Source organism: Puma concolor, chromosome A3 (genome assembly GCF_028749965.1).
Source record: "Puma concolor isolate L17-30 chromosome A3, mPumCon1.1.hap2, whole genome shotgun sequence".
Taxonomy (NCBI): Eukaryota; Metazoa; Chordata; class Mammalia; order Carnivora; family Felidae; genus Puma; species Puma concolor.
The window spans coordinates 78,698,735-78,726,388 of record NC_141669.1 but is presented as its reverse complement, the minus strand read 5'-3'; the positions used below and the strand labels follow the sequence as shown (position 1 = coordinate 78,726,388).

At 47.2% G+C, this 27,654-nt stretch overlaps 2 protein-coding genes across 6 annotated transcripts in view; one reads left to right on the top strand and one right to left on the bottom strand.

Moving 5' to 3' along the window:
* The window catches only part of CNNM4 (cyclin and CBS domain divalent metal cation transport mediator 4), a 40,299-nt gene extending 23,359 nt beyond the window's left edge, over positions 1–16,940 (bottom strand). For all 4 annotated transcript variants that reach the window (XR_015249265.1, XM_025932764.2, XM_086701247.1 and 1 more), the window contains exon 1: positions 15,459–16,940. Coding sequence is in view for 3 of the 4 variants with exons in the window: in XM_025932764.2 (XP_025788549.2) it covers positions 15,459–16,860 (1,402 nt within the window). In the remaining variant the exon portion in view is untranslated. The remainder of the gene's footprint in view (positions 1–15,458) is intronic.
* LMAN2L (lectin, mannose binding 2 like) overlaps positions 16,847–27,654 on the top strand; it is an 84,147-nt gene continuing 73,339 nt past the window's right edge. The window contains exon 1 of one of the 2 annotated variants that reach the window (XM_086701258.1): positions 16,847–16,979. The gene's annotated coding sequence lies outside the window, so the exon portion shown is untranslated. The remainder of the gene's footprint in view (positions 16,980–27,654) is intronic. The other variant, XM_086701260.1, reaches the window with a different exon arrangement.

The following is a 27,654-nucleotide window of genomic DNA, read 5'->3' as shown; positions in this document are numbered from 1 at the left end:
CCACCAGCCTCCTTTCGACTTTGGACCCTTAGAGCAAACTGCTTCTCCCTCTTTCCACTAGTCGTCTTTTCTCAGTAGCACCTCTGGCCTTGTCCCCTGTTACTCTAGGGCCATCTGGCCTCCCACTCCAGCCCCGCACCCAGAAGGAGACCCTTCCTTATCATACCTCTCCTTGCCTTGTGAGGCACCTGTTCTTTGTCCCTGTTTGTGCAACCAGCTAATAACCTACAGTCGAATCAATCTAAAAGATGGACTATTATTAATGAGCCCACATGCCCCATGTTAGTCATGAAGATATAGGAAATTCTGTAAAATGCTTAGCTGACTGACATCAAGATACATTAAACCTGGGGCTAGCTTTCTAACTTTACTAACCTAGTAATCCTATCCCATTCACACACACACACACAAAAAGCATTTTTTCTCCCTTGGTGAACCCTTGCCGGTAACTGGTAACCATACACCATGTCCAAATGTTTACGAACTATAAAAATCATCCTAGACCTCACATCAAAACCCGAAGAGGGAGAAAAACTGCAGCAACATTTGATGCGGGGCTCATTCTGTTACAAGTAGAAGCAGGGGAGGGGGAGGAAGAGGGCAGGAATATTACTTGGTATATTCAAACTTGTTCACCCAAACTTGACTATTACTTAGAAGAGGAAAAAGGACTTAATTACCAAACAATTCTTCTCCCTGCCACAAAACAAAAATAAAAACCCTAATAGAAATATCTGAGATCATCTTATAAATCTTCCTCCCTGGTAGTTTGTTTACTGGCTGAAAAAAACAGTTCTAGACCTCTCTCTCCCATGGACACAGGTGCCAAAATTCTAAATAACGATATTGGCAAATCAAATCCAATGATGTGTGGAAAGGATCATACATCATGACTAAGTGAGGTTTAGTCCAGTTATGCAATAAATGTTTATGGGTGAACATTCAAAACTCAATCAGTGTAATTCAGAATAAAGAAGATACATCATGCAATCACCTCAACGTATATTTAAAAAGCACTTGATAAAATTCAACATCTACTTATTATAAAAACTCTTAGCAAACTAGAAAAGAAAGGAAACTTTTTTGATCTGATAAAGGAACTCTACCTAAGAACTACAGCAAAATCATATCTAATGATAAATTTGGAAAGTTTTCCCGAGACCTAGAATGAGGCAAGGATGCCCCTGTCACCAGTTCAGCACACTCCTAGATGTCCTAGCCAATGAAATTAAGAACAAGATATAAAATGTAGAAGGTTTAGCAAGAAGTAAATAAAATTGCCATTGTTCACAGGCAACATAATTATGTGTGCAAACAATCCAAAAGAACTTAAAATAAACTATTAGGATTAATGAGTAAATTTAGCAAGGCCAATGGATTCAAGGTCACTATACAAAAATCATCCATACTCGTGTTATATTATAAAGAATACATCTGGGGGCGCCTCGATGGCTCAGTCAGTTGAGCTTCTGACTTTGGCTCAGATCACAATCTCACGATTCGTGTGTTTGGGCCCTGTGTCCAGCTCTGTGCTGACAGCACAGAGCCTGCTTGGGATTCTCTCTCTCCCTCTCTCTCTGCCCTCCCCTGCTCATGTACACAGGCCAGATCTCTCTCTCTCTCAAAAATAAATAAACATAATAAAAAAAGAAGAACATATCTGGTCTTGGACTCTGGCTTCCCAAAGTGAGATTCAAAAACTCTTGGAATTTCCTGAGTAAATAGAAGTGGCTTTGTTATTCTGATGAACAACTCCAGGTGGGCCCCTAGGTAGCTTCAAGGCAGGGCTGGTCACCAGTAAAACCAAGCATTAGAGGGTCAGAACTTTCAGGTGTCCTGCCTTCCAGGGAAGGCAGCGGGCTAGAGACTGAGTCCAATCACGTGGCCAATAACTTAATCAATCATGCCCAGGTAATGAAATCCTGATAAAAAATCTGGACCACACCCTCAGGGAGGGTGGGAGAGGAAACAAACAAACAAACCAACCAACCCAACCCTCTGGACCCCAAAGCTCAGTGGAGCTTCTCAGTCATAAAACACATTGATGTGCCCGGAGGGTGACACACCCTAACTCAATGCGGCCAGGCCACGGAAGCTCCGCATCCAAGCCTGTTCCTGTTCCAGACCTCACTCTAGGTGTATCCTTTCAAATAAAACTGTAATCATAAGTGTAGCACTTCCCTGAATTCTAGGAGTCATTCTAGTGTATCATCAAACCTGAGAGGGGGGGTCGTCATGGGAACCCTAAATTTATAGCCAGTCAGGGGCAGTGGGGGAGGGGAGACCTGACTTATGACTGGCATCTGAAGTAAGGACAGCATGTGGGTGGCTGTGAGGGAGGTGTGGGGGGCGTGGTCTAACGCTAACTCCAGGTGGTTACCATCAGAATTGAATTGCAGCACACCCCCCAGGCGGAACAATTTGCAACAAACATTATAGAAAACACAATTTTAAAGACACCATTTAAGATCACAAAATACTTAGGAATACATCTAAGATGTGTAAGACTTCAACAAAGAAAATGACAAAAAATTATTGAAAGAAATCAATAGGCTATAAAACAAATGGAGGGGTAACCACGTTTATGGATTGGAAGATTCATCGTTATAAAGATGTCAAGTCTTCAAGTTGATCTATAGATTCAATGCAATTCCATTAAATTCCTAGGAAAAAGGCTAAAGAACAGTCAAGATAATCTTAAAGAAGAACCAAGAAAGAATAATTATTACCAAATATCAAAACATATTAGAAAACTACTGCAATTATGTCAATGTGGTATTGAACAAGGAAAGACAGAGACCAATGGAATATGAGAGTCCAGGGACAGACCCACACATATATATACCACAGCTCCGTGGGGAAGGACAGTTTTTCCAACAGCGGTACTGGACCAGCTAGATAACCCGTACGGATTTTAAAAAAGATTCAAACTGCAATACTTCAGGAACAAAAACAAATTCCAGAAGGATTACAGCTCTAAGTGTGAAAAGGAAACATTATAGCTCTAGAAAATAACACAGGACACAAGCTTCCTAACTTGTGTACAGGCAAAGAATCTTAAACAGGATATGAAAGGCACTAACCCATATGTTTATTAGTATGTGAAAATGTGTTCAACATCATCAGTCACTAGAGAAATGTATCATAAAATACAATGAAATACTACCACACACCTACCTAGATGACAATATCAGAGTTGGGACAGGAGTGTAAACTTGTAACAGCATTCTGGGAAAGTGTCTTATCTGTGCCTATGCTATGTCCTGGCAATTCCACACTTAGGTATATTCCCAACAGAAATGCCTACATAACATCACCAAAAGACATGAACAAGAACATTTTTAGTGGCCTTATTTAAATTTTTTTTAAATGTTTTATTTATTTTTGAGAGAGAGACAGAGTGCAAGCAGGGGAGGGACAGAGAGAGGGAGACACAGAATCCGAAGCAGGCTCCAGGCTCTGAGCTGTCAGCACAGAGCCCGATGTGGGGCTCAAACTTACGAACGGTGAGATCATGACCTGAGCCGAAGTCAGATGCTTGAACAACTGAGCCATCCAGACGCCTGTTAGTGGCCTTATTTAAATAGTTCCAAATTGGAAACAACCCAAATGTCTATCAACATCACAGTATATTTCTATCATGGAATACTATATAGCAATAAAAAGGAATGAGCTCCATACAACATGGATGAAACTCATAACCTTTATGTTGAGCAGGAGCCAGACACAAAAGACACATACTGGATGATTTACTTATAAAAGTTCAGAAACAGAAAAAATTAAACCATCATGATTGGGGGGACAGGAGCAGTGATTGGGAGGGTACATGGCAAGAGTCTTCTAGGGTGTTGATAATGTTCTATCTCCCGAGCTCAGTGGCAGTGACACAGAGCTATTCCTTTGTGAAAAACTATCAAGTTATACATTTATGATTTATGCACTTTGCTTCAATGAAAAGTTTACTTTAAAACATATCTAGGTGGTTGCCAGAGGCAGGAGATGGAAGGTGAGAGAAATGGGAGAAGGTGGGAGAAGGTGGTCAAAAGGTACAAACTTCCAGTTACAAGATAAGTAAGTTCTAGGGAGGTAATTTCCAGCACAATGACTATAGTTAACAATACTGTATCATATATTTGAAATTTGCCAAGAGAATAGATCTTAAAAGTTGTCATCTCTTGTGCTGAGAGAAAGAAATGTTTTATCTCTGTGTGGTAAGTGATGGATGTAGTTAACTCGACTTACTGTGGCAAACATTTATAAAAATATGGAATCATTATGCTGTACACCTGAAACTCACAATGTTATATGTGAGCTGTATCTCAAATTTTTAAATTTTTTTATCTTGTTTTGTTTTAATGTTTATTTATTTTGAGAGAGAGACAGAGACAGAGACAGAGTGTGAGCAGGGGAGGGGCCAAGAGAGAGACGAAGACACAGAATCCAAAGAGGCTCCAGGCTCTGAGCTGTCAGCACAGGGCCCAAAGTGGGTCTCTAAACTCATGAATGGTGAGATCGTGACCTGAGCCTAAGTCGGACACTTAACCAACTGAGCCATCCAAGTGCCCAACTGTATCTCAATTAAAACAAACAAACAAACAAACAAACAAACAAACAAACAAACAAACAAACAAAAAAACCCACCTAGAACAGGGTGCCTGGGTGGCTCAGTTGGTCAAGCGTCCGATTTTGGCTCAGGTCATGAACTCACGGTTCATGGGTTCAAGCGCCTTGCATTGGGCTCTCTGCTGTCATATAGAGCCTGCTTCAGATCTTCTGTCCCCATCTCTTTCTTCCCCTCCACACACCCCTCAGAAATAAATAAACATTAAAAAAAAATTTTTTTGTTTTTTTAAATCTAGAACAGTAAATTTTCCAGCCTCGAGTTATTGGAATATCCCAATCTTGTCATCTTTTTCTTAGTATCCATGATCTTACTGAAAAGTGACATGGAACAGGGCTTAAGAGCTTGGCCTCTGGAAGGGAACAGCTGCAGTTGCCAGTTAGTTGTCATACAGTATGGAAAAGATTCTTAGCCTCTCTGAGCCTCAGTTCCCATCTATAGCATTTGGAGGATTAATTAAGTATTTAATAAAGGTTAACCATTAATGAAGGCATTTCTTCCTTCTTTCTGCTCTCTGCTCATACTTAACCTTTTTCCAGAGCTCTGGGTCTGGGGCATTTCTGGGGAGATTGGGCTTCATGGGGAGGCTCTGCTCTCTTAGATACCCCTCTACTCTGCTGCTTTTCTAGCATAACCTCTTCTCTCCCTAACTGGGACACCAGGGAGGGAGCAGGCAACAGGTGAATCCTGACATGAAACAACCCAAGTAGAGGTGCAACTGAGAAATGTGGCCCTGCCCCTTGACCTGCCTGGTTTCCTGGATCCTCAGATTAAACTCCCACGGTTGGAGCGCCAAATGTGCTGGCAATCAGGATGGCAGGCTTAACTTTCTCCAACTTTAGAGAAACAAATAATTCAGTAAATGAGAAGAATCTCCTCATTTTGAAGTTTCTCTTCCATATATTTTTTTCCTTAAGCTCTGGCATCTGTTACCCTTAAGATATGCACTAGGGGCCCAGATAAGACGGTATCTGAATTAGCATGTAATTATGTAGTGGGCTCTTTTGACCTCAATGTATTCAGAATTCCAAGAAAGGCACCACACCCGGACAGTGGGGCAGCCTGCCACCTGAGCCAGTATATGAGAACCACCACGGCCCAAGTTGGTGTCCGTGCCAACTGGGGTACCTTTGGATAGTAATAACAATAATTTTTAAAATAGCTAACATTTATTGCATGATGACAATGGTGCCAGGCACTGAGCTAAGCAGTTTACATGCCTTACCTCATTCAGTCCTCACCACAACCCTCTGAGCTGGATACTGTCATTAACATGGACAACCAAATCACCAGCAACCGAAGAGAAACTTCTGAGACTGAGAGTCAGTGACTATTTTGGGCCTTTCATGAAATAAACTCCACTGTAGATTTACTCACTTTACACACTTTTTATTTATTTATTTTTTAATGTTTATTTATTTTTGAGAGGGAGAGAGAGAGAGAGAGAGCATGAGCAGAGGAGGGGCAGAGAGAGAGAGGGAGACAGAGAATCTGAAGCAGGCTCCAAGCTCTGAGCTGTCAGCACAGAGCCCAATGTGGGGCTTGAACTCGTGAACCGCAAGATCATGACCTGAGGTGAAGTCGGACACTTAACTGACTGAGCCACCCAGGAGCCCCAGATCTACTCACTTTTTAATCTTACTTAGGGGGGTGCCTGGCTGGCTTAGTTGGTACAGCATGTGACTCGATCTTGGGATTGTGAGTTTGAGCTCCATGTTAGGTGTGGAGATTACTTAAAAAAGTAAAAATCTTTAGGTGTGCCTGGGTGGCTCAGTCGGTTGAGCACATGACTCTTGATTTTGGCTCAGGTTGTGATCCCACGGTCGTGGCATCTAACCCCAAATGGGGCTCCACACTAAGCACGGAGCCTGCTTGGGATTCTTTGTCTCCCTCTGCCCCTCTCCTGCTCATGCTCACTCTGTCTCTAAAAAAATAAATAAAAAGCCTTAAAAAAAAAAAAAAAAAACCAACTTAGGAAAGTGTGATGAGAGATGGACTAATTAAAAAAAATTTTTTTTTAATGTTTATTTCTGAGAGAGAGAGACAGACAGACAGAGTGTGAGTGGGGGAGGTGCAAAGAAAGAGGGAGACACAGCAATCCAAAGCAGGCTCCAGTTCTGAGCTGTCAGCACAGAGCCTGACATGGGGTTTGCGGGGCTCAAACTCGTGGACTGTGAGTTCATGACTTAAGCTGAAGTTGGACACTTAACCACCTGACTGAGCCACCCAGGTGACCCTAGATGAACTCCTGGGGCATCTTGGGTGGCTCAGCCGGTTAAGCATCTGACTCTTGATTTCTACTCAGGTTATGATCTCACTGTTCATGAGTTCAAGTCCCACATCAGGCTCAGTGCTGACAGTGCAGAGACTGCTTAGAATTTCTCTTTCTCTCTCTCTCAAAATAAACTTAAAAAAAAAAAAAAGCAGGACTCCAGGTGACTGTGCATGTGTGCATTCATGTGTATGTGTATGTGTGTGAGAGCCTGCATGGAGGGATGAGTGAATCTGCCCCCTTGTGTAAGGAAGGGGGTGTGTGTTTAAGCATGTCCATGTGGAGGCAGAGGTGTGTGTGGTGTGTGTGTGTGGTGTGTGTGTGTGTGTGTGTGTGTGTGTGTGTTGTGAGCCTGTCCTATGTGTATTTGGTGGGGGGAGGAATGAGTACGTGTGGGAGTAAGCCTGACTGGGACGGGGGGCATGGAGCCTCCTTCCAACCAAGGCTCCTGGCTGCCTGCTGGCCAGAGACTAGGCAGTCCAGAGAGCCTGGGGAAACCAGTCTTTCAAGAACCCTGCCCAGGTCACAGTAAATCAGCCCTGCAGCATGGAAGCAACTCTGACTATAACCTCTGGGGAATGCTCCAGCAACACCAGGTTTAACCCCCAGCAAAACAGGCTGGCAGCTAAACACACACACACACACACACACACCCCAACCTGGCAGCTGCACACCCCAGCCCTCTGGGCTCACTTTTTCATCAGCCACACAGTGCTGCCCAGCCCTCGGTCTGTGGAAATCCTCCAAGATACTCCTCCCAAGAATCCCAGGGATAAAAAGGGATTTCATGTCTTATAGGAGGAGCAATCAGAAGAACCAATCTAAACTGGGTTCCAAAAAGCAAGGCACAAAATTGTATGTAGACAATGGTTTCCATGTGAAAATACATATGAGCAGCTAATGGGAAAGTTTACATGGCTATAAAAATGAAAATGGTTTTGGCAGGAAGGATGGGGTTTGGGGCAAGTAAAGTTTCAGCTCCCGCCCCCCCCCCACACACACACAAAAGAAAAAGGAAAAAAAAAAAAGAAAATGGTTTTGATCTTGCTGCTTGTGACATGATTTTTAGAGTAAATTTCTAAAGATTATTATAACAAATCAAAATATTAAAAAGTAGTTCTCTCCAGATCACAGGTTCATGGGTTGTTTTGTTTAGATTTTTCTGTTTCCTAAAGTTCTGACGATAAGATGTATCTGGTTTATAATAACCACTAGTAAAAAGAAAATCACATAAAAAATGGAACAGGAATAGACTGAGGAGTCCAGACTCCAGTTTATGAAGTGGGCCAGGAGTCCTTTATGTAGCCACAAAGCCTTTTATGACAGGATGTCTTGGCACACTCAGGCGTGACAAAAGGGGTAACCTGAGGGACAGAATGGGCAAGCATCTCGTCACAGGGCAGCTGTATTGGACAGCAGACAGAGCGGCTCAGAGAAGGAGAGCAGGCAGCTGGATCAAATAGCAGCAACAGCTCCCGACAGCTACACCCCATCCTCCTAGCTGAGGGCCGTCTCAGGCGCCTCTGGGAAATTCCTGAACTCTCACATCCACGGAAAGGGCTGAGGAGCGATCACAATTTGCAGAAGCAGTTTTACCCTAAGTTGGCATCAATGACAAATACACTCATCTCTCATTTTGTGGTTTCGTCCAAAATCTCCCAGAATAAGAGGCACAGAAGTGGGGAAATGTTGCATCTTATGCACCTTTGAGGATCCAGCTAGAATGCCACCTCCTTTGGAATGCCTTCCCAGACTTCTACTGATAAGAAAGGCATCGGCTTCCCCAAAGGCCCTGCCCCTTACCCATTCTCCTGTAGGACATAGTCCTGTGCTTGTGTGTTTCTGTGCACTCATCTATTTAAGCATCTGTTCAATACCCCCTGTCCTGACCAGAGGTGTTCACGGAAACTCTGGGACTGGACTTTCTAACTGAAAATATAGGACTTTTGAAAAGCAAACACCAGCATGTTAGATTGGTACGATCTAAGCTCTTAGGGCTTAGACAAAAGGCAGTGCCTTCCAGTACACAAGTAAGAGCTGTGGGAAGTGATCTGTCAAGAGGCTGAAGAAACTGCCGTCAGTCCTGGCATCCCTATGGAGCCTGGCCTACAGGCTGTAGGATGCCAGCGATGGGGAGATGTGCAGCTGCCTGCCGGCCAGCACCATACCTCCCTATCCACGGTGGCCATGCTCCATGCCCACAAGCACCTAACCAAAGAGAAAGTGAGGGGGAGCCTGGCCAGTGTTTTGTCAGCTGCCCTGCTGGCACCGTTGCCCTAACAGGCGGCTCCTGTCACCGTCTCAGATACACTTGCTCCCTGGCAGCTTCTCAAGATCAAATCACCAGCTCAGCTGGAGACTATTTCCAGGTGGAGCTGTGAGAGACCAGGTGTGTAGCTGACTTTGCGCTCCACTTTTTTTTTTTTAATGTTTATTTATTTTGAGAGAGAGAGCACAAGCTGGGAAAGGTAGAGAGAGAGGGAGAGACAGAGAATCCCAAGCAGGCTCTGTGCTGTCAGCGCAGAACCTGACACGGGGTTCGATCTCATGACTGTGAGATATGACCTGAGCCAAAATCAAGAGTCAGACGCTTAACTGACAAAGCCACCCAGATGCCCCAGCTCTCCATTCTTGCGGCTGTCCTCTCCCAGCACCTTATGACTTAACTGTCCCATCCCCAGTCTATGCTTGGCTATCACCCTATCTGGTTTCCCCAGGAGGGTCCCAAAACCACGCCTGCCTGGCTCTTTTTCATCTCTCCAAGGAGTCACTTTAACCGAGCTTTTACATGCTCTGCATGTTCTGCCTGCTCTCAGATGACTTCCAAACCTTTAACCCTGGTTCTGGCCTCCCTCCCAAGTGCCCCCACCTAAGCACTTCCACCTGTACACTTGCCTGGATGGACTGTACCCTCACACTGCTCCGTGTGGTCCCAGACCAGCAAAATGGCCATCATCTGAGAGCCTGTCAGAAATACAGGCTCTTAGGAGAGCTTGGGTGGCTCTGTCCATCAAGCACCCAGCTTTGGCTCGGGTCATGGTATCTCATGGTCAGTGGGTTCGAGCCCCACATCGGGCTCTGTGCTGACAGCTGAGAGCCTGGAGCCTGGTTCGGATTCTGTGTCTCCCTATCTCTCTCTTCCTCTCCCCTGCTTGTGCTCTGTCTGTCTCTCTGAAAAATAAACATTAAAAAAAAGAAAAGAAATACAGCCTCTTAGGCCATACCCCAGACCCACTGAGTTCAACTCTGCATTTTAACAAAATGTCCAGGCAGTTCAGGTACACGTTCAAGTGTGAGCAGCTCTGGTGAGCACAAAGGAGTCCAATCAAGGGTCACATCACTTTACCACTACCACCACCCCCAATTCTTCAAACTGTCTTTGCTTCCTCCTCTTCCCACTTCTGTTAAATGACAACATCATCCATCTGAATCCCAAGCTAGAAACCTCAGATGTTCACAACTACTTCCTGGCTCTGACTCCAACATCTCCAAAATGATCACTGAGTCCTGTTATTCTGACTTCAGAAGCATCTCGTAGGCCTAGACCTTCCTTGGCCCCACTGCACCTACCAGAACTGTGCATAGTAAGCTTCATTTACCGGTCTGTGTCTCTGGTAGACTGCGAGTTCTGTCAACAGCACTGTTTTAGTCCTCTCTGATTCCCAACAGCAAGCACCGTGTCTGACACATAGGCCTCAAAAAATTAGATGTTTATTGCAACAAAGGAACAAACCAGGAAACAAAGAGAAATAAGGTACTTAAAGTGTGTCAGATGGTAGGAACCAAAAGTAAAGGCAAAATTATGCAGTGTTTTTTCTTAATAAAGTTGTTTCAGGAAGAAAAATGTACGTGGGAGAAGTGTGCTGTGGCACAGATGGAAACATGGGAGGAGTTTTTAATGAAAATATTTCTAGCTGTTTTTCTCTTCAATACATATGCCCAGTAACTTTCTACAAGGTCAGTAATAGGTCCAAAGTCATCTCATGGGTCGGTGACCAGGGTGGGTGGAGTTTAAACCCAAGTCTTTACAGGGGGCTAGATGGTTATAAAGTAGGTGGGGAAAGATAAGATGCCTACAAATGAGCACAGTGTCTGAAAAGGGCAGGAATATCACAGAGGGAAAGGACGGGAGAAGGCTGAAAGGTGAGCTTCATTGTGGGGCTGGAGTTTCTGACTGATTTGGGAGAGCTTATTCGTCACTTTGCCTCCAGGGTCTGAGAGGATCTTTGGTAAAGGAAAAACGCAACTGGGCCAGGAGTAGCCCAGGGAGCCGCTGTTCTAAGACCTCAAGCTGTAGACAAAGCCAACCACAACACCCAGTACTGCAAACAGTTGTAGGCGAGTGTCGAGGTTTAAGTCGGTTTAAGTCAAAGGACCAAGGTTCAAGTGGCATGAGCCTCTCAGTGGCCTTATAGCTCTAACCAATCATAGTCTTACTCCTGAGGTCCTGCAGCACCTAGCCCCATGTCTTGCACAGACAGTATGAGGTTCAATAAATATCTAATGATAAATGCCTTGAGTTGGGAGGCAGAGCGGCTGAGAAGCTGTAACCTTCTACCTTAGTCTCTAAGGGAAGCTCAGCCTCATGTCTGCAACTAACTTCTCAAGCCTGTCTAAGTGTGTAGGAGCATCTTCATGACTCACACTAATGAGTGAAGCTATGTATGTATACTCCCGACGGCCAAAAACTGCTTATTCAGAGAAACTGAAGCACAGGAAAGGGGAACCATGCATCACATTCAAGACCCCAGACTCTGGGCACCTGGGTGGCTCAGCTGGTTGAGCGTCTAGCTTCAGCTCAGGTCATGATCTCACGGCTTGTGGGATGGAGCCCCACATCGGGCTCTGTGCTGCCAGCTCAGAGCCTGGAGCCTGCTTCTCACTCTCTGCCCCTCCCCTGCTCGCACTCTGTCTGTCTCTCTCTCAAAAATAAATAAATATTAAAAAAAAAAAAAAGGACCCCATGGGGTGCCTGGGTGGCTGAGTCAGTTAAGCATCTGACCAGTTAAGCTCAGGTCATGATCTTGCAGTTTGTGAGTTCAACCACCGCATCGGGCTCTTGTGCTGACAGCTCGAAGCCTGAAGCTTGCTTCTGATTCTGTGTCTCCCTCTCCGCCTCTCCCCCTGCTCACACTCTGTGTCTCTCTCTCAAAAATAAACATTAAAAAAAAAAATTAAAAAAAAAAAAGGACCCCAAACTCTGCTTCTCAGCTTCTCAGTCCGTGAACCATTATATGTTACTGTAGGAGCTCCTCCTGTCTTGATGCAACTAGAAATATCAAGTCCCCTGGATAACAGCACAACACGCATTTTACTTTATCCCTTATCCAGCTCCTCAAAATTCTAATACCTATGGACTGGGGACAATTCTGTCTCAAATCTAACAGGTCATTCATTCATTCCATGACTTTTTATTGAGATGTCTTACTATGTGCCAAGAACCATTCTAGGGCCTAGGGATACACCAGTGACCGAAACAAAGAGCTCTGCTCTTTGGAACTTATATTCTAACAGAAGGAGACAGACAATAAATAGCATAGTAAATCTGTAAATTACGGAGTTGTTAGAAAGTGATTTATGCTATAAAAAAAGAAACATTAGCACAGGGTGGCAGGGATCAGGAAGGTCAAGGAGGATGGAAGGTTATAGTTTCAAATGGGACAACAGGAAAGCCTCATTGAGAAGGTAAAGTTGAAGCAGACAGGAGGGAGGGGAGACAGTGAGGCATGTAACGTTTGGGGAAAAACATTCCAGCCTGAAGAACAGTCAGGGCAAAGGCCCTAGTGTGGGAGTGTCCTGGTGTCTTCAAGGAACAGTAAGAAGGCCAGCAGGGCTTGCCAGATAGTCAGTCATTCATTAGTTGTTCATTCATTCATTCGTTCATTCATTCACTTAAGAAACATTTACTACAGACCCATCTCTTTGCCAGGTACTAAGTGGTGAAAACACTAATAAGGCATGATCCCTACCCACACAGAACTCATAATGTTGGGGAACAAGGAGGAGACAAAATGACCTTAAAACAGAATTACACTCAGAGCAGAAAGACTCTGGCAGAGGTCAGAGTTGGGCCCTCACCCAACTTGGAGATGCTGAAGAGTCTACTAAAGCATAAGACCCTCAGGCAGATGCCTGACCACACTTGGCAGGCACCCAGCTCTTGTTTTGATGCTGCCGACAATGCTGGCCATGTTAAGCTTGCTCACTGGGTTTTTCTTAGCTAAAAAAGAAGCCTTCCAAACATCAGATTTGTAAAGAAAATCTTTTAAGGTGCAAATGCAAAGTGTTTCCGTGTCCTAGAGGGCCTCAGACTTCACAGGTAAATGCCAGATGGAAAGATTTTGGAGAGGCCACATTGGGGGCAGCCCAGAGTGGCAATGAGTTAGGACGGAACCACAAAGCCCGAGGATGTGTCCATTAGGAGTGACCATCATATCACACTCACATCTCCAGGGCTTCATGCTGCACTGGGTAGACTGTGCCTGCATTTCCATGGAATTAGCAACACCCCCTCCAGGGCTAGGGTGAGGGCTGGGGCTCAGGTTCAGACCACTGGCCCCTGTTAAGTAAGGTCTAGTGAACTAAAATGTACATCTGGAGAGTTCCACTCAGCAGAGCTCTGGGCCGAAAGATGCTAGCTCTATGTTCCCAGCTTCCTGAAGTAATACTTTTTTTACGTGATGAGTCCAAAGATGGTCCTGCCAACCCCAGGAAGCTCCCACCAGACAAGAGCTGAACCCTGCCGATCAGGGGCTGGGAAGCCCAGCCCAGACAATCCACACTGGCTGTTTCCAGACTCGAGATGAACGATGCAAACGTGCTTGTAGGGTGTGTCACCAGCAACAGTCCCAAGGACCATAGAGGTGGTGAGCAGGAAGCCGCCCTGGTGAGTCCCAACCAGGTTCCTCACCAAGCAACATGGGAGAAGTCCTCAGGGCCAAGAGGCTGCAGGGTGAAGGTGGGGCACAAATCCTCACTGCTCTTCTTCAGGCTCAGCTACCTGGGACAAACAGGTTCTAGGGCCTGGACCTGCAAAGCTCCCCCCACACTGTGCCATCACCACCAGATGTCCCTTCAGTCCCTCTGCAATGAAGCCACCTTACCAGACTGTCTCCCACTTGGACTCATGTTACTCAAGTCCTTCTCAGATCTGATGCTACGAGTCACTCTCTCAAACTGATGAAGGGAGGGTACCAATCTCCCACTCTGGCCCTGACCAGAGAGCATCTTTTAAGACTAAACCTGGCAGGGCTTCCTCCTACCAATCCCACCCTCCACCACTGACCTAGCCAGTTCCAGGCTCTCCCCAACTCTCATGAAATAATAGACTGACAAGCGTCTGAGGCTTGCTCCCTGCTTGAGTGCCGAAGGTGCTCCCAGCCCTAAACTGGCAGGCTGCCTCAGCCAGCAGGAGCTCTACCTATGGGGAAAGGAAGCAAAACCCCTGGTCCCTTCCCCCATTCCTTTATGAAGAGCTTCCCTTTCTGCCTCCTCATTCCCTTTGGCCTAGGAGGGTTTTACTCCATAATTGGCTTGTTTACTGCCACTGAGGGCTTCTGGGTGGCACAAGTGGGAGGAAAAGTTTTGTTGGAAGTAAGGAAAGGGGTGTGTGTCCTGAGCTTTGAGGCTGGTGAGTAAAACTTCCAAGTGCCTCTCTAACTACCTGAGAACTGGCCAAGAACCCATGTGAGAAAAAAACACAAGGCACTGCAAGGCCAGCTGAAGATTCTCAGACCACAGGAGGGAAGCTTATGTTTGGCGCCTGCAAAAAGACAGAACAATAACCAAAACTTGATGTGCTTGCTTCTGCTGAGTAGTCGAAAGCATTACTTGGCACTGTTCTGAGTGGGGAGCAAACCAGAGACCTCCCAATTCGGCTTCTGTGGGCTAGGAGCTCCAGTAACATCACTCTTGCTCAAAACTTCCGAAAGCTCCAAGCTCCAAGCAAACTTACTGCCCTGACTGCAGGCTCTTCCAAAGGCCCCAGATGACTCAGCCTCTCCCCCCTGACCACTGAGCGGCAGAGCCTATACCCAGCTCAACAGGACCATCTGCTGGGCCACAAGCACATCCTTTGCCACCCCAATCAGGTGCTCTGCAACTCATGGGGTTCCCCGTGCCTCAAGTACCACGTCTCCCCATATCTTCAGGCTCTCCTCAAATGCTTCCTCCCATGTGAAGGTTTTCCCAGGTCCCCAGCCCCTTCCCCACCTCAGCCCACTCAGATGTGGGGCTCCACACTCTAATGTCCGTGGCCTCTTTTAAGGCATTAGCCTTACTCTGTCCTGCTTCAATAGCTCCCTGAGGCCTTGCTCTATCCCTCCAAGTGCACGAGTGTGTCTCAGCTCTGATTCACCTGAAGCACAAAGCACAGTAGCTGGCAGACAGCAGACGCTTAGGAAATGTTCCTGCTGTCCCAAATACCATTCACCTCAGAGGCACAGGAAGTGATGGGCAAAGGAAAAGAGTCACACAAAAACACTAAGACCAGCAGACACAAAACAGGCAAGCGAATGAGAGGTGTCACAAAGACAGTTAACGGAGAGGGTGAGCATCAGGCCTTACCCTTCTTGAACTCCTCCAGCATGGCATCCAACTTGGTGTCATGGAAGACAAAATGCACTGGATGGTTATAGAAGCGGGTGATGGTCTTGAGGGGGGTGCAGTCGTCAGGGTCCACGAAGGCCAAGTCTTTGACATAGAGAATATCTACAATATTGGACTGCTCATCTTCAAACACGGGGATGCGGGTATAGCCACTTTCCATAATCTCCGACATGGTGTTGAAGTCCAGGATGGCATCACTGCGGATCATGAAGCAGTCTTGGAGCTGGGTCATGATGTCCTCCACGGTCTTGGTCCGTAGCTCCAGGGCACCCTGGATCATATTTAGCTCCTCTTTCACCAGATCATTATAGGGCTCCGTTACCTTCAACATCTCCATCAGCTTCTCCCGATTGTAAACAGTGCGAATCTCCTGGCCCAAAACAAAATCCAGGAGCTTGCTAATGGGGAAACTGAGGGGGAAGGTGAGAAGCATAAAGAATTTGGTGAGAATGATAGTATTGGCACCCACTGCCAGCCCGTGTCGGGAGCACAAGGCCTGAGGTACAATCTCCCCAAAGATGACAATGCCAATGGTGGAGGAGGCCACCGCCATGAGTCCAGACCCAATGAGGATGTCTAGAAGGATGGTGAGGGAGGTGTTGACCAGCACGTTTCCCAGGAGCAGCGAGCAGAGTAAGTAGTTGCCCTTGCGCCGAATGGGCTCGATCTTCCGGGCATAGCGCCTTTCCTTCTGGGTGCCACAGTTCTGCACGATGCGCAGCTCCATGGGGTCCAGGGCCATAAGCCCCAGGTTGAGACCAGAAAATATGCCCGACAGCACCAGCAGCACCATCATGAGGAGGATGTGCAGCCAGAAGGGCAGGAACCTCCCAGCCTCCTCCACCATGACGAGCAGCGAGTCCTTATCGGTCCACCTCTGCCAGGGCCCGTCCACCCCAGCCCGGGTGCACAGTGCATACAGTTTCATGTTCTCGCTCCTCCGGAGGAACTTAGTGAACACCACCAGCATCCCGGACGTGTTCCCTCGACTCACGTTGACCAGCTGCTGGACGACCAGGTCCTTGGTGAGCTCGGGGCAGTTGGTGGAGTTGTGGGTGGCCTCGGAGTTGTCCACCTCGGTGAAGGAGATCAGGTTGCTGGAGATGGAGCCCAGCCTCTGGCCGTACAGCCTCAGGTTCACCGTACTGCCCTCGGACACGAAGATGATACCATCCGGATTCATCCCACATGATTTGTTACAGCTCGCCAGCCTCATGCCCAGGATCGCGCCCCGCTGGGGGTCGCTCTGACCCCGGGCCCCCCGCGCCCACAGCAGCAGCAGCAGCAGCAGCGTCGCCAGGAGGAGGCGCCCTCGGGCCGGCCCGCCGCCCCGGCGCCCGCCCCCGCCCACCGGCGCCATGTTGCTCCGGCTCGGCCGCCGCCGCTCCCCGCGCCCCGCCGCGCGGCCCCGCTCCCGCCGCTGCTCCTGCCGCTTCGCCGCCGCCGAGCCAACTGCCCGGGCCGCAGGCCTGACGTCAGGTCAGGGCCCCTCCCGCCCCGCCCCGCCGACCCACGCCCCTTATTTGCATGGGAGACCCCGCCTCTGGAAGCGCGGCTCGGGTGTCCGCCCTTAAGGGGGTCCCGCGCTTAAGGTGGAGCTGCGCCTGAGCGCGGGAGCCGGGGGCGGACGCTCGCCCCGCCTTTCTCCTTGCGCGGCCATTCCCGCGGGCCTTTCTGCTCACGGGTTGTACGCGCGGCCCGCTCTCCTGCTGCCCAGGCCTGCGCTCCTGGTCTCGCCGCTCCTCTGCCGCAACCTAGCCGGGCTTCGCATGCTCGGCTCTTTCCCCAGAGCCCTGGCGCTTTCTTGGGGGGGGGGGGGGGGTCTGGGAGGGATTGCTCTTTGCTGGAACCTCGGAAGAGTACCACGTTGTGCTCGGGCGAGAAAAATGCTTTTACTGGTACAAAAAGAAAAGGAGAACCTGAGGGCTGAGGCCTGAGAGGCCTACAGGCCTTTCGGCCTTGCAGAGTGCCCCTTGAAGACTTTTGTGGCCTCTGCACTCTTGAGGGTTGTGATGACCTTGTCCCAAAGCCAGAAGTAGGTTCCACGGCCCTGCCCCCAGTCTGAGACATCCTTTGGCCAGTGGCTGCCTGGTTGGAGGAGAATCTGGGAAACTGAAGATATAGATTGTACCCGCAGAAAGAAGGGCCAGGGTCCGTCCTAGTCTTATCTCAGGTCATTTCCTTTTAGGACGCAAATGTTGAGTCCTTCCTATGTGCCAGGCATCTTGTTCCAGACTCTGACAATATAGCGGTGAATAAGCCAAAGCCCCTGCCCCCTGGAGTTTACAGTCTAGAGCAGACAATAAGCAAGTAAACACACATGCATAATATTTATTTAATCCTTTGCACAACACTAAGAGGTAGTGTTATTTTTCCATTTAACAGATGAAGAAATTGAATCTAGGCACAAGTTGGAGTCCCTCCAGATTGCTATTTTAAGAACAGGCTTGTGTGACTGGTAAGGCACATTGGAGTGTCTCTCAGACCAGGTTTCTATATCTATAAAAACGGGAGTAAGAATGACAAGGCGGCACCATCTCACTAAGCTTATGGGAACACTTGGCCTAGGCATTGAACAGGACAGGACAATTCTGAATGTTCTGTGTAGCTGATGTTGTTGTTGCCTGCCCTTCCAGACCAAACCCCTAACCCCAAATTGTGGTGGTGACTGGCCAGCTGGAGCAGACGCATGTGAAAATGAGCTGAGAGGTGTGGCGCCAGGCCTAGCCCTGAAATGACTACTTCCTGGATGGCCCTACCTTGGTGTCAGTTAGCGACTATGAATTGAGCACCAAGCACTCAGGAGGTGTGGGGAAGACCGCAGCCGCCTGCCCTGTTAGGGGGAAGGAGACAGACAGACAAACAACCTCACAATAATTGCAGAGGTGCACAAAATAGGGAATCGGGTACCAGGTTGACCACTGGGTCTCAGAGCAAGTTTTTTTCCCAACCCTGGAGACACAGAATCCATTTTACTCTCTCCCTGCACAAACACATGTGTTTATTTTTGTTGTGGTATACTGTTTGCCAATAAAAGCAACAATCAATACCAGCCAGAAAGAGCCCAAACAGAGAGGAACAATCCTATAGTGTTGTGCATACTAGGCCAGCCTGAAGCAGTCCCTTTCAGGTAGCTTGCCTCACTTCATATTCTACAGTGTTTATAGCTGGCCACTTTTGTAAGGAGCAGGAGCCCCCGGATGGGCACTAGCCGAGACAGAGCAAAAACAGAAAGCAGAACCTTGGACTGGCTGTTCCCTCCCTTCTCCACCGATACAGGATGAGCCACCTGCATCACCTCAGAGCAAGCCCAGCTTTCAGAGAGGCTTTTGTCCACCTCATTTCATCTTTTTCCAGCCAGCTGGAAACACCCTTCCCATGGTACTTAGAGACTTTACCATTCTATTATTGACCAATCGGCTATTTTTATTTTGCCCTTTTCAAACTGTCAAACTCAGAAGCTCCCTGTATATGCACTGAGTCCAATAAGAGCAGTCAACAAAGGGAAGGGGAAAAAAAACTTTTGAGATACTTGGGTTTAAGTGGGAATCTGGTAAGAAGAGTTAGTCTCTGCTAAAGTTCATTTAATTCCACCCATCCACAATTGCATTCACATCCGTACTTAAGTGAATAGAACAGAATCAACAAAGTAAAGAAATGAAATACCTTGTTGCCCACCCAGAGCCTTCAATCTGGCAGCGAAGACAAGAATCTCTCGAAAAAAATTAAAAGCAGTGTAACTCAGAAAGTGTCAGAGGAGCTATTTGAGGTCCAGACTGGAGTCCAGGTTCATTTCCTGCCAGGCTTTTTTTTCCCCCCTAAAATTTGTTCCTATCTATCTATCTAGCGAGTGAGCAGGGAAGGGGCAGAGAGAGGGAATCCAAGCAGGCTCCGTACTGCCAGTACAGAGTCTAATGTGGGGCTCCAGCCCACAAACTGGGAGATCATGACCTGAGCCAAAACCAAGAGTCAGATCTTCAACCAACTGAGCCACCCAGGTACCTCTCCTGCTAGGCTTTTATCTCTGGTTAGGGCATTTAAACTTTTCTGATCTGCAGAGTTGAAAAACCTCTCCCACAGATCGGTGGGGACAACATGGAGATGGAGGTCTATCTGTGTGAAGAGTCAGGAAGCCTGGACAAATGTGTGGCTTCTGTGAACCAGGCTGTGAGAAGTGCAGAAAGAGATGTGCAAATGAGAAGTCTGTCTACTTTGGGGGTCAGACCTGTTTCTCTGCTGCAGGGTGGAAGCCCTTACTCCCCTGAATTATCTCCACTTGCAAGTAAGGAGTTTGGGGAAGGTCTTTCTCAGAGGGGTCTGGTACCTGACTTCTGAGCATCACAGAGCACTCCACTCATGACTTTGGGACCTGACAGGTTCTTTCTGGGCCCTATGGCAGCATGTCTACACCTCCCGGAGAGCACTCCTTTCTGGTCCTGTGCAGGGAGACAGGCTTAAAAGTCTATTGCCCCTTATTTTGTACCTGGCGATGTGCTGACCCTAAGAATCCAATGAAGAACAAGGTCCTAAATAGTAACCTGGGATCTCCTGTTCCACTCCTCAGGCTGTGATCCTCCCAGGCTGTTTTCTTAGTCCTCTTCAACATTTGGGTGTCCAGGATGAGGAGCTGCTGCCAGATAAGCAGCCCATCTGCTGGTGGAGCTCAGAGCCTGAGGGCTGCCATGCCCCCCCAAGTCTCTTGGAGGATGCTGTGGGCCCTGGGGTTCAAAAGCCTGGTTGGGAGCAATTTTCAGAGTGAGGGAGGGGCCACATCAATACATGCAGTGGCCTGTTCACCAGCTCTCCGCAAATCTGCAATAACCCTGAGCATTTGCAAGTTATATCTGTGCTATTAAATTGTCTTGGGAAAGAAGGGGCAGTCATCCCTCCACAGAGGGACAGAGCAAGCATGGGGGTAGCTGAGATGGTACCGTGGCTCAAATCTCAACTCAGGTCACCCCAACAAGTGGGGACATGAGGACCTGGTATCATTTTCTACCTGAGACAGACACCTCATTAAGCCAGAGGAGGGGATGAAAGCATCAGAACAATGGATTCAGGCCAATAATAGGATGTGCCTGTGACAGGAAGTAGAATGCCAGAACAGCAAAGGGGAGGAAGCGTTTGTATTAATTGGGTAGGTTTCAAAGCTCCATGGCCATAGGACAAATTGTTCTCCTTTGGGACAGGACCACAGGAGGGAGGATGCCTCACCATAGGGGTTCAGGCACAGCTCAGGAGGCACACTGTGGGGCTGGCTTGGCCATGGATTGCCTGTGTAACCTGGGACTCTGGGACATTCTGGAGTATTGAGTCAAATGATGCCTGGCACCTGGTAAGAGCTCAATGAACATGATCAGTAACCATGATAGTGATGGACATGACAAGGCAGGGATTTTTAGAGGACACTCAGATTTCATTAGCCCCACTGTGTATCTGCATCCAACTCTAGCTACTGTCTTCGAGGTCTTTCCCTTCCCTTTCCCTGCGAGACAGAAAGTCTATAGAGGATGATAGAGAAGAGAGGCCAAGGGAGATCATCAGGGACTAAACAAGACCATCTGGACCCCTTGGGGCTCCGTGGTAAGGGAACAAAGGAGGCTGGGGTGCAGGTAGTGCTGCTGGAGGTGACAGGGGTTGTCATGGTGCATGCAGGTTCAGGCTGCAAAGGCTGGCAAGTGGGAAAGTGGGAAGCCTGTCACTCAGATCTGAGAGATTTGACAACCCAGAAGGCAAGTCCTCCTGGGGAGAGCAGGGCCCCTGTGAAGAGTCCCAGGCAAGCACAGGTGTGAGAGGGGCTGAGCTCCAGGGCCCTGCCTACTCCCCTTTCTGCTTTCCTCCTCCCCTCCTGCACTGGAGAGCCCTGTCCCCAAGACTGGGTACCCCAACAAGCTTTTCCTTCTGCCTCCAAAAACACCAAGACCCTTTTTTATGTTAAGAGATTTACTGTTAATCACCAGAGAAAAGTAAGGAAGAGCAAGATAAAAAACACTGAGTATTTACAAAAGCTTAAGAACAACTTCTTGAAGTCTTTGTCCCTAGTTTCCAACCCTTCTTCATAGCTGGCAAATGGAAACAGGCTATAGCAGAAATGCCATGGGCTCTGTCCCTTACCAGCTGGTGAATTGGGGCAATAGTGCTTGACTTCTTAGGGTCTTGATTTCTCCATTTTTAAGATGGGGATCAAGAGACCCTTGGATTGTACTAAAGGGACTAAATGAGCCCAAGTTTGGTAGCACTGCTCCTAAATATGTTTCTTTTCCTTCCCTCAGGCCGGGACTTTCATATTACATTTTATTCATTTATTCATTCCTGTATTTTTATATTTTTACTGGGCTTTTAAAATTGCCAAAATGATACATGCTCCTTGCAACAAATTCAAATCATAAATAGAAAACAGAAGTTCCCCCAACTTCTCTATCCACTGCCCAGAAATTGTTTCTCTGTATTCTGCCACCTTCTGCCCACTTCATTTTCTCCTTTACTCTGGACTGTAGGCCATTTCCCACTGGATTGAGAGTCCCTCAAGGACAAAACCTGTGTCATAGTCATCTCTGTATCCACATGCTTGGTATTCCATATGCATTTGTGGAATGAATTGGGTTTTCCTAAAAAAGGGGCTAGGAATAATACTGTTGGGGGCCAGGAATGGGAAATGAGGAGGAAGCTTCTAGCCAGTAGTTTTATATATAAAATTGCAGCTAGAAAACTGTTTCATGAAATTGCATTTACCCCATAATACAATTTCCACTCTAGCCTATGTCTTTTTTTTTTTTTTTTAATTTTTTTTTTCAACGTTTATTTATTTTTGGGACAGAGAGAGACAGGGCATGAACGGGGGAGGGGCAGAGAGAGAGGGAGACACAGAATCGGAAACAGGCTCCAGGCTCTGAGCCATCAGCCCAGAGCCTGATGCGGGGCCCGAACTCACGGACCGCGAGATCGTGACCTGGCTGAAGTCGGACGCTTAACCGACTGCGCCACCCAGGCGCCCCTAGCCTATGTCTTAAAAAAATGAAGAAAAAAAAAAAAAGTCCGCCCTGCACCTAACTAAAGTGATTTCTTGGCCGATCTCCAATTTGAAAAATACTGGCATCAGTCTCATGCATTGCTCATGAGCATCCACTGGAATTCTCTTTGGATGAAATTTAGGAAGACTGGTGGGAGTTTGAATGTTCTCCTTATAAATGATACCCACACCCACAGTGCCTGGCATAATCCACATGAGGCAATAAATCTCCCCAGGCAGATCAGTGAGGCAAGTTCCTGATCACTGAATCTTATTGTCTCCCAGCCCTGCCCAGAAAAGGAGATGGCCTTTGAGACCTTCATTCCCAAGTGTCCAGATTTCTACAGGTTTGTCCCAAACAATTGCGCAGGTACCAAATACCTGTAGAGCCTTCAACAAATGGCGAGGCCCGAAGGGCCTTGGGGCCTTATCTCCAACATGAGGGGACTGGGTCTGATAATCAGGTTCTATCCTCATTTAAATTCTCTGATGTGTAATTTTCCTAAGCAATCAAGAGAAGGCAAAGATAAGATCAACAAGATCATGGAGTGCCTAGGTGGCTCAGTCAGTTAAGGGTCCTACTCTGGATTTCGGCTCAGGTAATGATCTCACAGGTTCCTGGGATTGAGCCCTGCATTGGGCTCTGCAATGCCGGTGCACAGCCTGCTTGGGATCCTCTCTTTTCCTCTCTCTCTGCCCTGCCCCCACTCACCCTCTCGCTCTTTCTCAAAAACAAATAAAAATTAAAAAAAAAGAGAGAGATCAGGGCCACCTGGGTGGCTCAGTCAGTTGGGCGTCTGATTTTGGCTCAGGTCATGATCTCATGGTTGGTGGGTTCAAGCCCTGCGTTGGGCTCTGTGTGGACATCTCAGAGCCTGGAGCCTGCTTCGGATTCTGTGTCTCCCTCTCTCTCTCTCTGCCTCACTCCAGCTTGTGCTTCTCTTTCTCTCTCTCTTAAAACTAAATAAACATTAAAAAAAAAAAAAGATCAACAGGATTAGATGTAGTGGGCATCTGTTGCTCTGAGCTGTCCAGCTTCCTGTCCCCTTCTTCAGGGAACAGTACTCCCTATTCTCTGGGGACCTGTCCCACCTCCTTTCGCATGGATTCTACTGGAGACAGACAACTGACCAGGCCTGTACAAAGTACCTCAGGCCATAACAATTGACATCTAGGGTGGACAATTGTCCACCTAGGGTGGACAGGATACCAAGAAGCTCCAATCAGGAGTCTGCTGTAGGCTTTTATATGGGGAGAGAGTCCCTAACTGGAGATCACAGTTTCTGCTCCCTGGACTTGGAGTGGGGAAGGGCCTTGGTCAGTCCTCAGTTCTCCAATCACTGTAGCCAGTTTTGGAGAGGGGAGGTGTTTGTGGATGTGTGGATGTGTCAAGCGAAATGGGTCATGTGCTTGTTCTAGGATACTTCCCTCTTCATTTTCAGGATCAAACTTCTCCAATATTGGGGCCTGGTAGGGCAAGAAGGGAAGAAAGAGAATTTGTCTTTGCTTAATCTCCCATAGTTTGAAACCTTCCCCTCCGCCCCCGACTTTGTGGTTGTTGCCACTTGACTGAATGTTGTTTGTGTCCAGTTGTTGGTTTCTCATAGTAGAAAGTTCACCTCAGCCCTTGTTGGGACTCCTCCCCTCCAGCTTCTTGCTGTTGAGATACACTTTGCCTGTCAGGCAGCCCCTCTTGAATGAGTCCACCCAATGGTTGCAGTATAGACCACCCAGGGCAAAAGAGTAAGTCTACTGCCTAAGCAGAGGTCTAATTGTGGAATAAGATGCCAGTCTCTCTTCTTGCAGGACCCTCCGAATTTTCTTTTTCTTTTTTTTTTCCCTCCAAGTTTTCTTAGAGCATCTCCTTCGCTTGACTTTGACAGGTATGTTAGTTACCTATTGCCGCATAACAAATGCAGAACTTAGTGGCCTAAAATAATAATCACTTATTATGTCATAGTTTCTGTGGGTCAGGAACTGGGAAACAGTTTAGCTGGGCGGTTCTGGCTCAGAGTTTCTCACAAATTGAAGTCAAGATGTTGGCTGGGGCTGAGGTCATCTGAAGGCTTGGTTGGGGCTGGAAGATTCACCTCCAAGCTCACTTACATGGATGCTGGCAGGAGGACTTGGTTTTTTGTCCCATGGACCTCTCCATTGGGCTATTTACAACATGGTAGCTGGCTTTGCCTGTAATACGTGATTTGAGATGGAAGCCATGTCTTTTATGGCCTAGCCTTAGAAATGACGTACCACCACATCTTCCATATCCTATTGGTCATATGGACCAAAATTGATACACGACGGGAAAGGACCCTACAGGAGCAGGTGGCAGGGGTCAGAGGGGACCGTTTGGAAGCTGGCTATCGCAGTAGGTGAGGGAAAGTCCTCTCTACTGAACACTAATCAGCTGACAAACTTCCTCCAACCCTGACCCCCAACTGCTCTTCTTAAATATTGGGAATTTGGTCTTACTGGGATGATGGTTAGGATCAGAGGGCCCATTCTCTGCTTGGATTTCCAGTAGATGCATAAACCCAGTACCACCAAAATTAAAATATCTTTCCTCCAAAACATATCTCTCTCATGATTTCCCTCCTATCAGTATATGACGATTCCATCTTTCCAGCTGCTGTAGCCAGAAAATCTTGGAATTATCCTTTTTTCCTCTGGTTCCTTTATACCTCTATCAGATCGATCAACAAATCTGTTAACTGTACCTTGAAAATACATCTAAAATCCAGCTACCTCTCCTCACTTCTGCTGCCACCACCCAGGCCCCAGGCACCTTCCTTGCTCACTTGGATTACCAATATTCTTGGTCTCCTTGCTTCTGCCCTTTCCTCCCTACAGTTTTTTCTCAAGCCAGCAGCAGAGTGATTCTCTAAAACACTTAAATGATAAACCCCCTCTGATCAAAACCTTCCAGAGACTCCCAGTTTCTTTAAAAAAATTTTTTAATGTTTATTTATTTTTGAGAGACAGAGACAGAGAGACAGACAGAGTGCGAGTGGGTGAGGGGCAAAGAGAGAGGGAGACACAGAATCTGAAGCAGGCCCCAGACTCTGAGCTGTCAGCACAGGGCCTAATGCAGGGCTTGAACTCACAAACTGCCAGATCATGACCTGAGCTGAAATCAAGAGTCAGATGCTCAACCGACTGAGCCACTCAGGTGCCCCTTTTGTTAAGTCATCTTTACACCCAACATGGGGCTTGAATTCATGACCCAGAGATCAACTGTCTTATGCTTTTCTGACTGAACCAGCCAGGCGCCCTCACTCCTTTCTTCATTTAAATATTTATAGCAATTGTTTGAGGTAGGTGTTACTATCATTCTCCTTTTACAGATAGAAAACTGGGTCCCAAAGAGGTTAAATAACTTGCTCAAGGTCATACAAGATCAATAAGATCAAAAGAGCCAAGAATTGAAACCTAAACCTGTCTAGGTTTGCATTCCAAGCTGTCATTCTCATTGAGAAACATTGAAACCAAAGAACATCATAAAAGTCTTCATGATTTTTAGAATATAGAAATCTTTTTACAGCCATGTATGAGTCTAGTTGTTTAAAGAAATACCAAGTGGAATATGATTTAAAGAAATATAATCATATTTTTTAAGAATTTAAAAAAATTGTTTATTTCTGAGAGAGGGAGAGTGTGAGTGGGAGAGGGGCAGAGAGAGAGGGAGACAGAGGATCTGAAGCAGGCTCTGCACTAACAGCAGAGAGCCTGATGCAGGGCTTGAACTCACTAACGGTGAGATCATGACCTGAGCTGAAATCAAGAGTCTGGTGCTTAACCAACTGAGCCACCCAGGCACCTCTCCAATCATATTTTTGCAGTTGTACTCCTTATATATTAATCTCAGTTTTTATCCATCAGTATTTGGTCTAACCTTGACTTCTTGGTTTTTCCCCTAGAGCTAATAACCCTCAGTCTGACTTTTGGAAGTAGCCATCATCTGGTTGGCTCAGGACTTCGGGCCAGGTTAACTTCCAAGATAGCTTCCCTGGTTCACATGGCTCCCACCCATCCTGAAGAGCCTGCAGTTTCTTACAGCAATGGGTGCTGCTTGCTGCAGAGCATGGGAATTTCCAACCTCATTCACCCCCTCCCTTGGCTTCTATCATAGCTGTAGATCAGCTGTCCCCTTGCACTTCCCCACTCATCCAGCATCCGGAGAGCTCAGGGCTCCTGTCTGTTCATCTTCCACAGGCAGAAGGTGAATGAGGAAAATTATACCCACCAAAGACTTTTATTTTTTTTAGTTGTTTGACCTTTGAAGATACAGCATATCCTATTTCTTTTTTTTTTTTTTTCAACGTTTATTTATTTTTGGGACAGAGAGAGGCAGAGCATGAACGGGGGAGGGACAGAGAGAGAGGGAGACACAGAATCGGAAACAGGCTCCAGGCTCTGAGCCATCAGCCCAGAGCCTGACGCGGGGCTCGAACTCCCGGACCGCGAGATCGTGACCTGGCTGAAGTCGGACGCTTAACCGACTGCGCCACCCAGGCGCCCCATCCTATTTCTAATTATAAGCCCCAGTGATAGGATTTACACATTATACACTTCTACTCTGCCAGCCCCCCAAGATCCCTGAGGAATATTCTCACATCAGTCAGTAGTTTCTATTCCATTTATAAACCAATTTCCAGTACATATACTTTCTTCTAAAGGGACCAAATCCAGGGGCCCCTGGGTGCCTCAATCGGCTAAGCATCCAACTTGGCTCAGGTCATGGTCTCGAGGTTAGTAAGTTCAAGACCCACACTGAGGTCTCTGCTGTCAGCACAGAACCTGCTTTGGATGCTCTGTGTCCCTCTCTCTCTGCCCCTCCCCTGCTTGCATGTACTCCCAAGCACACACTCTCTCTCTCTCTCTCTTTCTCTCTCTCTCTCTCTCAAAAATAAATAAAAATTGGGGCACCTGGATGGCTCAGTCATTTGAGCGTCCGACTTTGGCTCAGGTCATGATCTCATGGCTTGTGGGTTCAAAACCCAGGTTGGAGTCTAGCTCAGAACCTGGAGCTTGCCTCAGATTTTGTGTCTCCCTCTCTTTCTGCCCCTCCCCACCCACACTCTCTCAAAAATAAATAAACATTAAACAAAATAAAAATAAAGGGACCAAATCTCCTTTCCTAGAACA